The 17,822-nt window shown below is 34.1% G+C and overlaps 1 protein-coding gene across 1 annotated transcript in view; it reads left to right on the top strand.

Annotated features, from left to right (window-relative positions):
* Positions 1–284: 284 nt before the first annotated feature.
* Positions 285–17,822, top strand: part of LOC126819293 (dual specificity testis-specific protein kinase 2) — an 83,641-nt gene continuing 66,103 nt past the window's right edge. Inside the window, exon 1 of the mRNA XM_050547273.2 lies at positions 285–925. Within this exon, the coding sequence (XP_050403230.1) occupies positions 638–925 (288 nt within the window). The 5' untranslated portion in view covers positions 285–637. The remainder of the gene's footprint in view (positions 926–17,822) is intronic.

Here is a 17,822-nt window from a genome sequence, read left to right as displayed (position 1 = left end):
CTTGACCTTTGTTTTTTACGAGGTGCGTGAAATAAAAGTAATCTGGCTTTTATAGTATGTAAAAGAAAAAAAGAATATCGCAGTAAAGCAAAAAAGCCTTATTAAATATTGTCAGTTTTTATTAAAATTTATACTCTCATGTAACATCTTAGAGTCAAAAATGTAATGAAAGATGAATGTTTCGAATTCTAAATAACTCGAGGAAGTTTATGACCCCGGTGCTTGACCTACTTTCCACCGACCAGATATATTACCCAGAGTCCCTTGTACTGCTCAGATTTACATTTCCCGGTTGGAAGTAAACACGGCAAGTGAAGCTGACAGATCGAAACGGGTTCTTGTCGGTGAAAAACGATAATTAAAACGTCGTTTCAATGTGAATTGGAATACAGATAAATACACCGTGAATTGTAACCGTTGAAAATTGTGTGCCAGTTATGCGCAGAGGAGAACACTGTAAAACATAAAGGATTATCATTACAAAATTGAAACTTTCTGTTAACTCTAATTCATTGCATTTCAACTGTCAAGACAGTCACATTGTTTTTCATTGAGCTTAGTGGCCTGTCTAGACGTGGGCCATAAGACCATTCAAACGATATGTAATTTGGATTTTAAAAATTTAATTTGAAGCAGCATGACAGCTGAGGTGATTACTAATAGTAATATGAATAGCCAAAGACCTCCAATGAGAAGGAGTAGAACTTGTACGACAGATAATACAAGACGACCCAGAAGTTATTTTGAGTGTGTTCCTGATGATTATGACAGTCTTCAGATATCAAGGGAAAGTTCCCCAACCCTTAACCAGGATTCCCCCCAGTCATCATGTCAGGCTCTGAAACATGCCGTATCGGCTCTTACAAGACTGGATGATTTTGTGTGTGAAAAATTGGGAAACGGATTCTTCTCTGAAGTATACAAGGTAAGACTTGACTGGATAAAAAGAATTCTAGACTTGTAATTATTTCATTTGCTTAAAGAGTGTTTGTCATTTTATTGAAATCATTTTCGTTAAGACTCATGGTTAAAGGTATACAAATCCTCAAATACATGTAATTGTAAATATCGTTTAATAATGGATAAATAAGCAATTTCTATTGATTTAACCTAACTTGACTTTTAAGTTAGATTGAAAATGTAATAAATCATAAGATTGTGGACTTAAACTGGCAGACCATAAAGTTAAACTGGCACTCCATGGGATTCCACTCCATTACCATTACAGACAGACATTAATATATTTTCAACAAGCCTACAGTAGTGCATCCAGATCACACTATACTAGTATGTACAACACAGGTACATGTAGGACAGTGCTAGAAGTCTTTTATTGCATGTACATGTACATGTATTCATGTAAATTGCTATGAAAGGTTTCTAGTCTGTGATTCCCAATTCCTATCAGTTTTAATATACACTCATCTCATCATTACATTGTTCAAGGCTTAGAAATCTACAAATAGAATTGTTAGTTTTGTAAAATTTCTTAATGAGAAGTGGTATTAGGTGTTCTAAAAACATGTATGGGGGGGTTGGATGGCTGAATGGTTAGCGTGCGTGCGCTGTATCATAAAGTCTGTCATTGAGTCGACTGGCATGGTTTCGAATCCCCGGTTATACGTGGCAAGGAGTAGGGTCACCTGTCCAACCTCGTGGGTTTTCTCCGGAGCCTCCGGTTTCCTCCCACTGCTAAAGACCCCTACGCGCAAGCGAATTATGTAAATAAAATTAAATCATATGTTAGTCCCGAAATGACCTAGTTTGTGTCGTGTGGATGTTAAACCCCATTTCTCTCTCTCTCTACAACATGTATGCATAGACTCTGATCAGTGTCTCAATGCCAGACTGTAGATATCAGCATCCTTTTTTGGGTATGTTAATACCGGGGTACTCTAACATTTCAAGATTAATTTGGTTATGGACTCTGAATAATTAGTTTATTTTTTAATGGAGAAAGATTTAAAGTATTAAAGTAAACAGAGAAAGTCTTGTAATGGTTGTGAATTTGCGTAAGATGATTCAAAGGAATGTTAAATCCAGCTGAGTCGAGAGATATCAGATTCCATCAGTTCTGTCACATTATGTTTTATGGCATTCTTCACCCCTTTGTTAATTTTATGACAGCTTATTGTCTGTAATCTATTTAACACTATAATTATTCAATACACATCAGGTCTAATGGTTTGGGATTAATTGATTAATCACTGTTTTTAAGAGGAGAATGATCAAAGTGCTTTAAATCTTAAAGGGCTTTAATATAAGGAAGAGATGGGGGTTAAGAAAAACATAGCATATCCGGTACTTGACAATGTTTATGTTAAGACATGTGCTTGTAATGGGATTATCATCAAGTTTTAAGACCATTGATTATTGACACTAACATATTGGGGTTTTTCAAGTCAAGGTCAGTTTAAACATTAGGGTGCAATCTTTTTGTTGTCATACATGGTTTCTGATTATTTGTTATTGCTTGTCTATATAATTGCCCTATCTAGCCCTACACATTTGTTAACTTCACTTTCTTGAAAACATTAAGAGAATACTCTTCGAAATAAATCAGTAATTGATTTTCCGTAAGTACATGTATGTGTAATTAATAGTTTATTGCTTCATTATTTTCATGATCGAAATGATTTAGAACAAACTTTATAAAGCAGTAAATACAGTTTTCATTGATAAAGTTTTAGACTATTTATTATTGACACTAATAAATCATTGGTTTTACAGGACAGCTAGGGTCTGTTGACACATTAGGGAACTGGAATGAAATGGAGTTTAAGTCCTACTGTTCTGCTCTGATTGAGCTCATGAAGACAGGCTTACGCTTATGAGGGATATTTTGCCCTGACAGCGGCGCTACGGCCTACTCTTATATTGAGCTCCAACTGCCAAGGGATCTTTTATTTGAGTGCTAATGTATACACAGGACCTTAGTTTTTCGACCCATCCGACTGACTAGACATATATCCTTATCAGGCCCTCCTTCCTGCACTTCTGACAAGTGGAAACATGCCGGAAAATCTTGATGAACTTTCTCGGCCAACACTGGGATCAAACACACGTCCTCCGGGCTAGCGAGCCAGCATCCTATCCACTTAGCCACCATGGCTCCCACATTAGGGAACAGTACATGTAGTATTAGTAAGGGCTTATTATAGAGTAACTTCACTATTTTTATCATCAAAATGATTTTGAACAAGCCTTATAAAGTTTCAATTGATGATTAATTGAATACCCAGCTTGTTTTTATTACACAGCTAATGGCTACACCAAATTGATTACAGTAAAAAATCCTTATGCTATTTGAAATGGAATTTGTTTTTAGAATATTTAATATGATATGAATATATTGAACACAACCGTGTTTAATGTAACCCAAATGAAGTGTATTGCATAAACCAGTTATAAATAGAATGCAATTAATTGATTTTTACCCGCTATTTTGAAAAAGATCATACAGGCCTGTAATTAATGAATTTAGTTGTACCTTGTACCTGATAATTTAGATTGGTACTTCATGTGGACATTTTTATTTGTTTGTGCTGTACATTTTTTAAGAAATGATGAAAATAGACAAATTGGTGCAGGACAAAATGTCAGATACTAGAGAGATTTGACTGACAATGCCTGAATTTGTGCTTGACAATGCCTGTGTCGCTGGACGACTCATTTTCACGCTTAACGTAAATGTAGCTCATGAACATATTATTCACGTAAATGTACATGTAATTAAGCCCATTCAATGCATTGCTGTGATCTATGGATTAATACATGTACTAGGAGATGTGACTGAAATGCCAGAATTTGTGCTTAACAATGCCTGTGAAGGACAGCTTATTTTCATGCTTAACGTAGCTCATGGACATATCATACACATAATGAGGCCCACTCTATGCATTGCTGGCTTAATCTATGGATTAATATTTGTTATGATTGTTTTTCTGTTAATTAAGTAGGTTATCAGTTGGACAGGTGTAAATCTAGGCGTGGCCCATGTACAGGTATTTGATATCTGGCACAGTTATTGGAGATTGATATGATAGATATGATTCACATACACTATGATAAACTTCAATAAATAACAACAAGATATACTTGAACCATATCCTAATCTCATTGTATGACTTAATATGTAATTACACACTACAGATCGTGAGTTAAGGGTTTATAAGAATTTCGCAATATTTATCATAACGGTATAAAGTTCAAAAAATTCTGCATATAAGGCAATATTGAAATGTCGGCAACATCAATGGATCTTTACATTAACTAGGGGTGTTATTTTAGCTGGGCGTGTGTTGAAATGAAAATCTTTAGAAACAAGTGTTTTATGGACATGAACTGCTATGCAAATATTACTTACATAATGTAATAATAAAAATATATTGTCAATCATCTTACATGTAGGTACTGATGTAATCACTTTATAAATAGATTGATTTTACGCATGGTTATTCATAACAAGACACAACACAAGGTATATGAATGACTACTTCTCTGTTAGTTAATAACAGCTCACGTTTTCAAGTTTAAAATGACAAATATCCATTCATTCATTCCTGGGGTTTAACATTGACTTCTACGTAGGGTGATATCGCAGACAAATATTCATCTAGTCGGCCTATTTATACATCGGTTGTACATGACAAGGAGTAGGGTCGCCTGTCCAACCACGTGGGTTTTCTCTGGGTCCTCCGGTTTCTTCCCACTGCTAAAGACCCGACGCGCAACTAAGATTAAACCATATGTTAGTCCCGAAATGACCTATTTTGTTTCAAGTGGACGTTAAACCCCATTTCTCTCTCTCTTCTATTTATACATATTTTTAGCTTACACCAAAACTGATTAATATAATAAGAAGAAACCATTAAAACAGTTATAAGCAACTGTAATAAAAAATCAGACAATTAATAATAGATAATGTAATTAGCACTTTAGTAGTAATAACAAAAGGATAGTCAGTACCTACATGTAGGATGTTACGAATAACAGGGAGAATACTAAAGATCATAGAATCAACATTAATAGGGTTTCACAATATCACAGAGAAGTAGTTATATTCATACTCTGTGTTGTGTTTTGTTATGAATAGTTTTAACTGTACTTCAAGATGTCTTTTGACTGATTTACCTTGGTGGAAGCGGACATTAAATAAAGCTATTTCACACACACTCTAGTTATTTAATGAATTCATGCATGGTTATCAAACTTGTCTACGATATCACCCATGGTGAAAGTGGATGTGAAACTCTAGGAACGAACGGTTATCAGACTAGTTGTAATGTACATGTACATTTGACAGTGTCTTCAATATTTACTCACAAATCACAATAGCCTCAAAGAAATAACAAATTATAAGGGAAAGTCCGAGACTTAACAGATGACATAGAACACTGAAAATTAAGTGGGTTTAGCTATCTAAATCAGCCGCCAAACACACATTGAAACTGAAAGTTAGCATTTCTTTGAAAAAGTGTCACTGAGCTTCAAATAGCTTTAAACTACTAGGATAAATGTTTGTGACTTTCTGTCTCGCATGTTAACCTGTTTGATTCACTAAAATGTCTGGGATAGATTTTTAAGAGAGTTTAATCAGGATTTTCTAAAATAATTGACCATATTATTTTTGAAAACATCTCCTTTTAACAATAGTACCCCTGAAGCTTGCATTTATTTCTAACTTTCTTGATTTAAGGTTTCGATTCCCTGGTTGTATGTGACAAGGAGTAGGGTCGCCTGCCCAACCTTGTGGGTTTTCTCCGGCTCCTCCGGTCTCCTCCTAGTGTTAAAGACCCCTACGTGCAAGCGAATTATTGAAAAGAAATTAAACCATATGTTAGTCCTGTAATGACCTAGTTTGTGTCAAGTGGACATTAAACTCTCTCTTTGATACAGGTAACCCTGACATCCATGTAAAAAAAGTGTACTTTGAAGTTAGCGTCCTATGATCAGTGTTCTGTGTTGATACAGAATATAGATTTTTTGTCGACAATAGATCTATTTAGAAATGCTAAACATTTTTTACATATCGCCCAGATTAAACAAATATCATGGCGTAAGTTAATATTTATGGCACCAGAAGCCTTTTATTCCTGTAGCCTCACATTTGATTTGATTATTGGTGAAAACACCTTCTCTTCTAGTCTCTAGCTTTCTTCACCCACTCATATCTAATAATAAACCATTATTATGGCACTGACTACAAACTAAATACACAGTGTTAAATGTCAAAATATATTCTTTTAATATTTTTCTAGAATTATTCATAAAGTACAAGTCCACGCTGTCCATAAATACTTAATTCAATGTGTTTAAGTGGTGTCTTACTTACTATTATATGTATATTGATCCGCCGTGGTCTGTAAAGTTGATAATGACCCGGTAACATATGTAAGGAATATATATATATATCTAGAATAAATGCATAATCTTAAATTTAGACAAGAATGGAAGAAGTAGAATAAATAAAAATCGATGCTACTCATAATTTCAGTATGATATAAATCTATACTAGAAATAAGTAAAATGAAAAGAACGGCATTCTGTTTGACTAGTCAACATCTACATGTAATTCAGTGAATGTATAAATTTAGAACATGTGTATATATTGTGTAGCCAACTCTGCCGTCACTACCAATGACTACACGTGCATGTGTACTTGAAAGAATGAAATTTATTTGCAGATCAGCTATGGAGTTTAATGTCTGCACTAACCAGGCTAAAAGAAATGACATGGGGTTTAACGTCCTACTGTTCTGCTCCGACTGGGCTCATGAAGATGGCCATATGCCATACAGTGTGCTATGAGGGAAATGTTGCCCGACAGTGGCGCTACAGCCTATTCTTATATTGAATTCCAACTGCCAAAGGATCTTTTACTTGCATCCCAATGTGTACACAGGACCTCAGTTTTTCGTCCCATCCGAATGACTAGACAGCTGTCCTTGCCAATGGTCAAATTTCCACATGTTTCATTAATTTCATATTTGTAAGACATTTTTTTCAAAGAATACATGTATGTCAAATGTATAAATCCAGTTTTAAGTGTTTTTATGCATAAAAAAGTATAAATTTAACACACAGTTGTTTTTGTTTTAAGATTAAATTCTGCGAAATAACAAATTTTATGGCATGTACATTTAACTGACAGGCAAATTTTCCAGTGCGTCAATTTCAGTATTGATCAGTCAAAATTGGCAAATGTGACCAAAACGAGCCCTGCGTTTCTGGTATTACACAATTTTAATACACTAGCAAGATCAGACGATTAATGCTGCATGTAATTGGACGTGTATTACATCACTATTAAGGTGAACGTCCCTTATATTACTGCCAACACATTTTAATAAACAATGAACATATATTTATAGTAATGAAATATTTCTAATTACATGTACATGTATAAATTGCATGACATGACCGTTATCCCTAATGATGGTTTAAAATAGCCATTGTATTATCGGATGTTCGGATGATGATAAGATCTATGGTGTATTAAAGCTCTAGGCAGGGAACTTGACACTACATGTCACAGCAGAGGAAACAGCTTCTTATATTATATAACACTTCATGAATCTGGATCAAGTTCTCAAGGTCATTTGATGATCTATTTTAATTGTACTACTACACTCAAGTGATAGATTTAATTCAAACCAAGAGCAAATTTTCATGAAAATTACTCCCCACCCTTTTTCTCTCTTCTCATTTAAGAAAAAAATATTAAACTGTTTCATAGAAAAACATATTCTACATGTATTCTATAATCCGTTTAAATGGAATGACATTTCAAGGCTACATGAAATATTTAAAAAAAATATGGGAAGGCAATGATATGCATTCAAATTACAGGTTATTGAAAATTACACCACCGCCTCCTCCAAGAAAAACATATTAAACTGTTTCATAGAAAAAATAACACATTCTGCATGTATTCTATAATCCATACAAGTGGCTTGACCTTCTACTGTTATATGAAATATTGAAATTTCTGGGTGGGCAACAACATGCATTTATACCAAAGGCCCCAAGTTCACAAAGCTTTCTCAGACAGTTAATAATTTACTGAATTACTCCACTTTCAATCACTGTTTATGAGAAATATCTTTGATTCAGAAACACAAATTTGCACATAGTTTCTTATTGAAGTATTTGATAACTAAAACAACAAAAGTTTTATAAAGGGCTATATTTTAGTTAAACATGCATTATGCAAGAGCAAAATCTGCATATTACAAGTCTTTCTTTAGGCCTGAAATGTTATCTAAATTATCAATTAGACTAACTTATCCAGACCATAATAAACTCTCGATGTCAAGGCTAGCCTTCGATGTTGGCTGGATTAGATTCCTATATGCCGCTAACGGCCGTTGATAATTAAATCAGAAAAAGTGGATAATCGAGACTATGCTGTTTATATTAATGATTTTAGTAATGATGACCAAGACTATGCCATAATTTCACCAGCTTCTTTCTCGGCTCATGGTGGATCAATTTGACTGAAATTTTCAGCAAATTACCTTTATACTATCTAGTTTTTAACTATTATAGTGAAAACTGCCATCTCTTTATCAAATCTCCCATAATGTATCTTTAAATGAGGGCGAACAATTTTGAGTAAAATCTAAACTCGGGGCACGATCAGGTAGCCCACTTTGATACTAGGTTAAGTATTCTTGAAGAATTATAGGAGTAGTCTTATAAAGTCATTTATACTTAATAAAATGTATTTTGGTAATAATGAGAATCAGCATGTCATAACATTTTCTCATTAAAACATAATTTATTTTATCTGATTGAAAATTAATTTAAGGTGAAAAGGACAAGAAATTGATGAAGATAAGTTAATCAAATTGGATTACTGCCTAATGCCTAAGTTTATGAAACATTAAGAGGAGTGGTACTGTACAATGGATTTGAAACTCTTTGGTTTTGTGACATATTTTATTCCACCATTGATACAGAATATTTAAAGCTACTGAATCTAAAATAAATGAACGAAATTGGGTTTAACATCCTACTGTTCTGCACTGACTATGCTCTAAAAAAACGGTCATTTCAAGAATGATTTAGTTGCATTCACTGATATTTTGGTTTTGTTTTCTTAATTAAATGTCAATTAATTAATTTGAGTACATTATTGTGTGAAAAATTAATATAGTTTCCTAAAAATGTGTAAGACAATCAGTGACTTTAAAGGTTTTGATTGACAGTTTTTTAGTACAATTATCTTCAGTCAGTCAGTCAGTACTGAGAAGAAATTACTGTTAAAGATACATTATGTAAGATTTAGATAAAGAGCTAGCCATTCTTTCTATAATAATTTGAAGAAAGATAATGTAAAATGAATAATTTAAAAATATCATTCAAATTACTCTATTGTGAGCGAAGATATTAGCCTTTGAAGGTTTGACAAGACGTGTGCAATAATTTCAACCATCGTACTGGTTGTTCGAAGCTAAGTCTCGCTCCTCTATTTTTAGCTTAAATCAAAACATGGCTGAACTGTTCTAATCTATTTGATATCGGAGAAATCTGTTGCCATCGAGAGTTAATTAATGTCTAATTAATAATTTAGAAAACATTTTAGGCCTAAAGAAAGACCTGCAATAGGCACATTTAGCTCTTGCATAATGTATGTTTAAATGTTGACATGCATGTCAATGGTGATTCTGTACCAGCCATCACCACCAGTATTTCTCCTGGATATAACCTTTTCACTCCATTTTGATTCGTTTATGATAGATTTATGATGTCCTGAAATAACTGGTTGAAATTTATGAATGACTGCTGATATAAAAGTTCATGCATACAAGTCATAAGTTATGAATGATTTATTAACCGCGCCGCCTATTTCAACCACCTGATAAACCCCTACTTAGCCCCACACTTATGACAACCTATAAAGCTTATCATTTAGGTATTTGGGTCTATAAAATTTAAAAGAAGACATCATACATTGTAATTTGTAGATAGTGTTGAATGACTTGAGATAATGGATATCCTGTGGAGGCTTACAAGATTCAAGCTCTATTCAAAATCTAATAAAGTGTTTTGCCAAGCCTCACTACTACATGTAGCTTTAGTTTTGAAGCCTTTATTTGAAAAAGAAAATATCTTTAATATGTGTGTAGGTGGATAAAGATGTTCAATAAAATCTTCCTTGGACTTAAAAAATGTGAAAATATTTTGAAAAACAAATAATTTCTCAAAGCTCAAGCATTACAGAATCTCATTTCTGAATTGAAAGAACTTTTGATGTTCTTTCTGTTGCATCTAATCTAAGAATTCTTTAAGTTAAAGTTGCAGTTCTCAATTTGCTTTTTTCAGACAATATCTCATTCTTTATGGCTGATATTGATTATTTAACATTTGATAAAGTAAACAAAACCAAAATATCAATGGTATGAATTCAAATTATTAAAAAGATGCCCATCAAAAGATTTTACACAACAGTTATACCTGGTGCTGGCTTGTTGAGAGAGAGTTTAACGTCCACTCGACACAAACTAGGTCATTTTGGGACTAACATATGGTTCAATTTATTTAACTAATTCACTTGCGTGCAGGAGTCTTTAGCAGTGGAAGGAAACCGGAGGACCCAGAGAAAACCCACATGGTTGGACAGCGACCCTACTCATTGTCACGTACAACTGGGAAATCGAAACCACGCCAGTTGACTCAATGACAGACCTTGTGTGGCTTGTTTATATCATCAGCAGAATGTTGCAAACTTTTCATTTCAACTACAGATATTCTTTGTTAATACTGAATGGAATTGAACCATTTCTGGACTAATATTCTATTTAGAAAATTAAAATTTCACAATATTGTAGATGGCAGGCAGGGGATTGAAAATCGGGTTAATGACCTTTAAATGAATGGAGGAATAAAGAAGACAATATATTAAATGATGATATGTAATTAAAAAGTCTGTCCTATTTATTATAATTTATCTGATGTGTTGAAATTGACAGGAGTCAACAAAAGCTGACAGGGTTGGACCTGGTAGCTGTCAATTAATTGTGTTATTAACACTGGGTAGGTGACACTAACTGGTGACTGGACTGATATGGTTGGTCATCAACAACCCCAACATCAACCATATCAAATAATGACCATTAGTACAAGTGGTACACTGCTCCAATTATAGGGATCATCTGATACCTTTAACATTAAAGAGACATATTGTCAGGAAATAATTAGACATTTATGAAAGCTTTACTTTAAATGAAATGAAATGAAATGGGGTTTAACGTCCTACTGTTCTGCTCCAACTAGGCTAATGAAGACGGGCATACGCCATACTTTGTGCTATAAGGGAAATTTTGCCCGGGCAGCAGCACTAACATATAGTTAATTTAATTTCAATAATTCGCTTGCGCGTAGGAGTCTTTAGCAGTGGGAGGAAACCAGAGGACTCGGAGAAAACCCAAGAGGTTGGACAGGCGACCCTACTCCTTGTCACGTACAGCCGAGGAATCGATACAACGCACACACGCTAACCATTCGGCCATCCAACCCCCCGGGACGTGAACTGAACAAAAAGTTTGCTTTTTGATTGTCTTCTAAGTGATCAATTACCCAAAGAATTTAATCTTGCCAAGGGCTATTTTGTAGGTCATTTGATATCAAGGTATTTTTCTTGTCATTTACTAGTAACTAGGCCATTGAAAAATAGATCACTAATTCTGACAAAAGTGTGCCTGTTACATACATACATGTATGTAAAAATAACAATAAATGTTTTGTAATAAGATACACATCAAAGATATTTTGGCAAGGGTTTTGTCATGATGTTTTGTATGAAGAGAAACACATAAGCTGATAATGTCAACACAATAGCAGCTAACTCAACGCCTGTCACAGTTTGATTCAACTAAATGAAATCAAAACAAATATTATAATTGAGCTTTCATGTAAAGATGGAAAAAAAAAAAGAAGAAGAAGAATAATAAAAAGAGAATTCATTTGACCCTGTTTACATTAGATTCTACGGGTTAAAATTACGCTCTTAGGAAATTTTATAAAATACCTTGCATTTATCTAGTTGCTAAGCAGAAAATTGAATTTTGTTGAATCGGTGAAATTATGAAATTGAATTTCTTTGCGTGAGAGAAAAAGCTATTGAATGGTGTTCATTGATTAACTTTTAAAATGATTTTTTTATTTGTCTTTTTTATATAATTGGTCTAGCTGAACATATTTTTGTTAACTTGGACGGAATGTAATTCTAAATTACTTCATATCCGCTATGAAATTAAATTTGTGATTGCAGAGAAAAACATTTTGAGTTTGAATAATGTAGCCCCTTAAGTGCTTACATTTATTGCACACACATGTACAGTGCCAATGAAAAGCATAGATTCCTTATTTTTATCATTTTAATGAGGAAGCAATCTAAAACTATTCATCACCCATGTGCTGAATGGGTGACATCGATGTGTATATACGTTAAAAGGAGTATGGTGGTCTGCCTAACCTTGTGGGTTTCCTCTGGTTTCCTTCTCCTTCCAAAGATTCATACATACTTTTGTAAGTGAATTATTGAAATAAAGATATACCCAATCTGGTTAAAACACAGATCCTATTTCGTTTCGTTTTTATAGTTCAACTGGAAGAGTTGTTATTTAACTCGTGTTCTGAATGGTGTCAGGGATAAACCAATGAAACAGTCTGTTACGGCGAGCTTTAGGCGTGTTTTGCATGGAACTTGGGTAATCCACTAGTGACATCATAGGGTCATAAGTCGGTCTTTTGACCCCTGACGTTTTTTGGGATTTTTGCCCCCCCCCCCCATATGGTGTTGTTCCTCATGCAAAATAGGTGATCACTACATCCCTGAAGGGGTGTTTGTGGAAATATGATATATACAAGAACAGTATATGGTGTAGTAGCGTCAATCATTTTAGCTTGTATTGGAGATTGATTGAAAGAAAAACTGACCTTCACCTTCAAAGTAATATAAATATAAATAATAAATAATTATTCATATCATCAGTCAAAAAAGTAAATTTCTTAGTTCAGGAAGTCATTTGAGAGGAAAGTGAAAATGTATGACACTTTCTTTGAATTGTGTAATAGGAAGTTATATATCATGTAACATGCGTTTTGTGTGTGGGTTTACTTCCTGTATAAATAGTGTCCTTTTTGAATACAGGAAGAGTATGACAAGAAAAAAAAATGTGTTCCGACTGATATTTGTGACCAAGATGATTTGAGTATTATGTTAGGTAAATTTACACCATAACCTAACATACATATATATCTGTACATTTTCTGACAAGGAGTAGGGTCGCATGTCCAACCTTGTGGGTTTTCTCTGGGACCTCCGGTTTCCTGCCACTGCTAAAGACCCCTATGCAGAAGCGAATTATTGAAATAAAATTGAACCTTGTGTAAGTCCCGAAATGACCTAGTTTGTGTCGAGTGGATGTTAAACCACATTTCTCTCTCTCAACGTTTTGGTCGGAGCCACAGTGACTCAGTGAGTATAGTGTCGGCCCACTTAATAGAAACAATTTTAAATCATTTCGACAGAATGATAACATTTTGAGTCTAACAGCCATTAGTAACAAGTTGCAGAGATGAGAGACAGTCTTAACGATTTTTCATAAATAGTTCTGAACTTGTAGGTTTTCTGTGTGTAAAAATGGCATTGAGCCTGCTTGATATTTACCTGGTCAAATATTTGTACACCTTCTCAAATACAGACTTAAAACAAAACTGACCAATACTGTCTAAACTTCCATGTTTATTTTCATCTATTTTTATGAAGTTTGGCCAAGCTGTAATGATAGTCTCTTGCAACTGACCTCTGATGGTTTTAGCAGATAAATAAAAGATTTGAACCATGTTCTGACATGTACATGTACTGTGTTGGCCGTGTTTTATTATGGACATAGTACTTGCAGTAGTACTCAAAATTGAGAACTGCCTGAATTTTGGCAGTGATCCTTGTTGATCTGTTCACAAGTGACGGCCGATTATTTCGTACAGAGAATCGGTAAAATTACTGTTAGTGCACAAGTGTATAATTGAACACTTTCCAAAGGTTGAAAGTAAAAACTGATTAATTAATTATTTGGCAGAAAATGACCTGCAGGTTCTCATAGAAAAGCCTGCAAATATTTGATATTAGAATAAAAGTATTAATAAATGACATCAAATTTAATCCATAAAGAAATATTTCTTGTTTTGATTTCAAGCAATTTACACATGTCCCACCAAACAGGGTGAAAATAAAAAATATTTTTCACATTGGGATATGCTTTAGTAACATGGATTATGGAAGTAATTTTGTTCACATTAAATTTTACCTACCGGTAGACCAGTAACCGGGGGTCACGTGGCTAAATGGGTAAGACGCTAGCTCGCTAGCCTGGAGGTCGGGTGTTCGATCCATGCATTGCATGAGAGAAAGTTCATTCAGATTTTCTGGCGTGGTTTCCCCTTGTCAGTGATGCAGGACGGGAAGGCCTGACAAGGACAGGTGTCTAGTTGTTCGGATGGTACGAAAAACCAAGTTCCTGTGTACATATTGGCGTGCATGTAAAAGATCCCTTGGCAGTTGGAATTCGATATATAAGAGTAGGCCGTAGCGCCGCTGCCCGGGCAAAATTTCCATTATAGCACATTGTATGGCGTATGCCCGTCTTCATTAGCCCAGTTTAGGAGCAGAACAGTAGGACCTTAAACCCCATTTCATTTCATTTTCATTTCATTTCAGATCAGTAGCCTACATGTACATCTGGACGTTGCTTGATTACTTTGCAATTCTCGAACTTATAGCTACGTTTTCTCCCTTCACTGCAGACACAGAAGCGTCCAATCAGAAGTTGTGACACAACACACTCAAATCAAATATAGTGACCTCAATAGAAACCTTGACATTAACGAACCTTGAACTTTACAACTCGATTATCACAGGTAGACATTTTAGCTGGAAAGCGCAAGACTTGGTCGTCGCGATGATTGAGGAATCTGATAGGCTATCAAACTGGGTGAATACCCAATCGAAATTAGTGCCGAAATATGCAGGATTATCACGCGAAGACCTTGATAAGATGTACCGAGTTAAAGCGAGATCAAGCCTTCTATTGAAGATGACATGATTTAACATGTATGTACTGTTAGTATTGAATTGTGGTCTTCATTGACATGCAAATTACGGATAGTTAATTCTATCTAATATAGAAAATATTATTCATATACAATAAGTTGTTAAATCACTGACACATTTATAATATATGTAGGTAGGTCAATATTATAATATACACATTGTAGTAAAAATATGTACACAGAAGGATTATACAGTAGAATCTGCATTAAGCAGCCACCCAAAGGAATTTTCACAACTGACCGCTTAACGGAAGTGGCCTCGTAATAAAATCTCAGTGCTTTTTGTGCTGACATAAATTAAATATTACGCTTGGATGCATTGGAAGCGGTAAATTTGACCGTCGCTGAATCTTGCGCCGAACGAAAATTCTTTAATCAAATCTCGGACATAACTTAACGGGAGTGGCCTCGTAATAAAATCTTGGTGCTTTTTGTGCTGACATAAATTAAATATTACGCTTGAATGCATTGGAAGCGGTAATTTTGACCGTCGCTGAATCTTGCGCCGAACGTAAATTCTTTACTCAAATCTCGTACATAACTTCTGTATACTTGTCATTTTGTACCAACCTTCGATACTACTGTCTACCATTGTGATGCATTCGATAATATTTATCCATTTTTGTGAAGAAAATCGATGAATTAATTTTATTTTATCAAAAAAGCACATGAACAAAAAAACATCGCTAATTTTATCTCCTATTTACAGGGGATGTAACTCTGTATGTAATATTATAGGAGGCGCTAAAACGTCTGTTTAACACTAAAAATACTAGATGATCGTGACAAAACCCGGTACTTTCAGTTTATTCAATCAGTATCAAATAATGTGTGGTTACGCGTGAAAACAATGATCAGGTTAGTTGTTTAATAAAACAAAAGATTAATTAATAGATAATCCCGGGTTGATTGTTATTTTTACATTTCTTTTTACCTGATCAGTGGGGGTCCAGTTAATTAACTACTCCTAACGGGATTAGCGGGGGTGTTACAAAGAGCGACAAGATGGTATCATTCAACAATGGCCGTTGAATGGGCGATGTTTTGTTGAATTTATTAGTAAAATAGTGACCGCTGGCCGCGTTAGAGGAGTGACCGTTGAATAAAGAGATGAAACAACAGAATTTTTACGGGGGGAATTTATCGTGACCGCTTACAAGGAGATGTCGCTGAATAGGAGTGGCTGCTCATACAGATTCTACTGTAATACACACATTATACTAGTGAAATACATACATTACATACAGAAAGAAGGAAGTTATAATATAAACATTGTAGTAAAAATAGGTACTGGTACATTTGCTTTGTACATAGATCAGAAAGTTGGGTTTTAGTTTTGTTGAGAAAGTTAATTATTCTGTAAGATATGTACACAGAAGATATTATGATATACACATTGTAGTTAAATACATACATTACATACAGAAAGAAGGAAGTTATATATACACATTGTAGTAAAAAAAATACCTACTGGTACATTTGCTTTATACATAGATCAGGAAGTTAGGTTTTAGTTATGGAGAAAGTTAATTATTCTGTAAAATGACAATCATTGGTATTAAGACATCCTCTTACATATTTACCAAGATTGTTCTTCTATCAGTTTCATTTCATTATATTGTTTTCATCTTTTACATTGTAATTGGATTCTATTTAATCTAATGTATTTTCTGTTACAAGCGTGTTCTGACAGTCATGTACCTGTACAATGTATATCATATAGTTTTGAACCAAAAACCTTTCAGATCCACTCTTATTGATTTGCATATAAAATTCCCATAATTCACCACAAAATGAAATCATTACAGACGATTTGATTGGCCAATAAGACCATGTGATCTAAATGATGTCTTCAAATAAAATAGGATATGTCAGATGTTTATGTGCAAACAATAAAATTTTTTTTTAATTGACATCAGATTTGAATCAGATTATTTTGTTATTTACCGGTACATCTATTCATTTTTACTCTGGCAACCCTGGAAATAAGGCGCCTGTCACAGACAATGTCTGGCACAATCTCAAGCTTTGTCAGGCACAATTCCTTTCGTGCCTGTCATTTATGATTTTTTCTGTTACTGTTAATATTTTTAATACATGTCCAATACAATGTTAAAAATATCTGGTGCTTGTTCTAGTTCTGGTTCTGGTTTCACAAAAAATTATTTTAACTAAAATATAGCCCTTTATAAAACTATGTGCAAAGTTTTGTGTTTCTGGATCAAAGATATTTCTTATAAACAGTGATTATGATCTGAGAATGCTTTGTGAAACCTGGGCCAGACGTGGCAGAGATATTTTCAGGTACAACTCAAATCATTATCTCTATACCTGTACTCATGGAATTTGAGATATATTAATTTTTAAACCACGATGGTATTAATTTTAAATTACGATGGAGTACTCAGATAACGGGGAGGGAGGCCAATGGATTCTCTATAGAGAGGTTGTGACTTTCTGTTTTTATCCAATATATTTTATGTCTAAAAACCTATTTTAGCCCCCAATACAGGATTTGTATAATGATACTTTTATTCTATGTAACTGCTCATAGAAGATTTATAATAAATAGGTTCAAATATTTACAATTAATAATTATCTTTTTTGTTGTGTCTCCCTGTTTTTATCCAATATATTTTAAGTCTGAAAACCTATTTTAGCCCCCAATACAGGATTTAGATAATGATACTTTCATTCTATGT

The sequence above is a fragment of the Patella vulgata genome, chromosome 4, assembly GCF_932274485.2.
Source record: "Patella vulgata chromosome 4, xgPatVulg1.2, whole genome shotgun sequence".
Classification (NCBI taxonomy): domain Eukaryota; kingdom Metazoa; phylum Mollusca; class Gastropoda; family Patellidae; genus Patella; species Patella vulgata.
The sequence above is the reverse complement of the archived record's forward strand: the minus strand, read 5'-3'. Positions and strand labels throughout refer to the sequence as shown.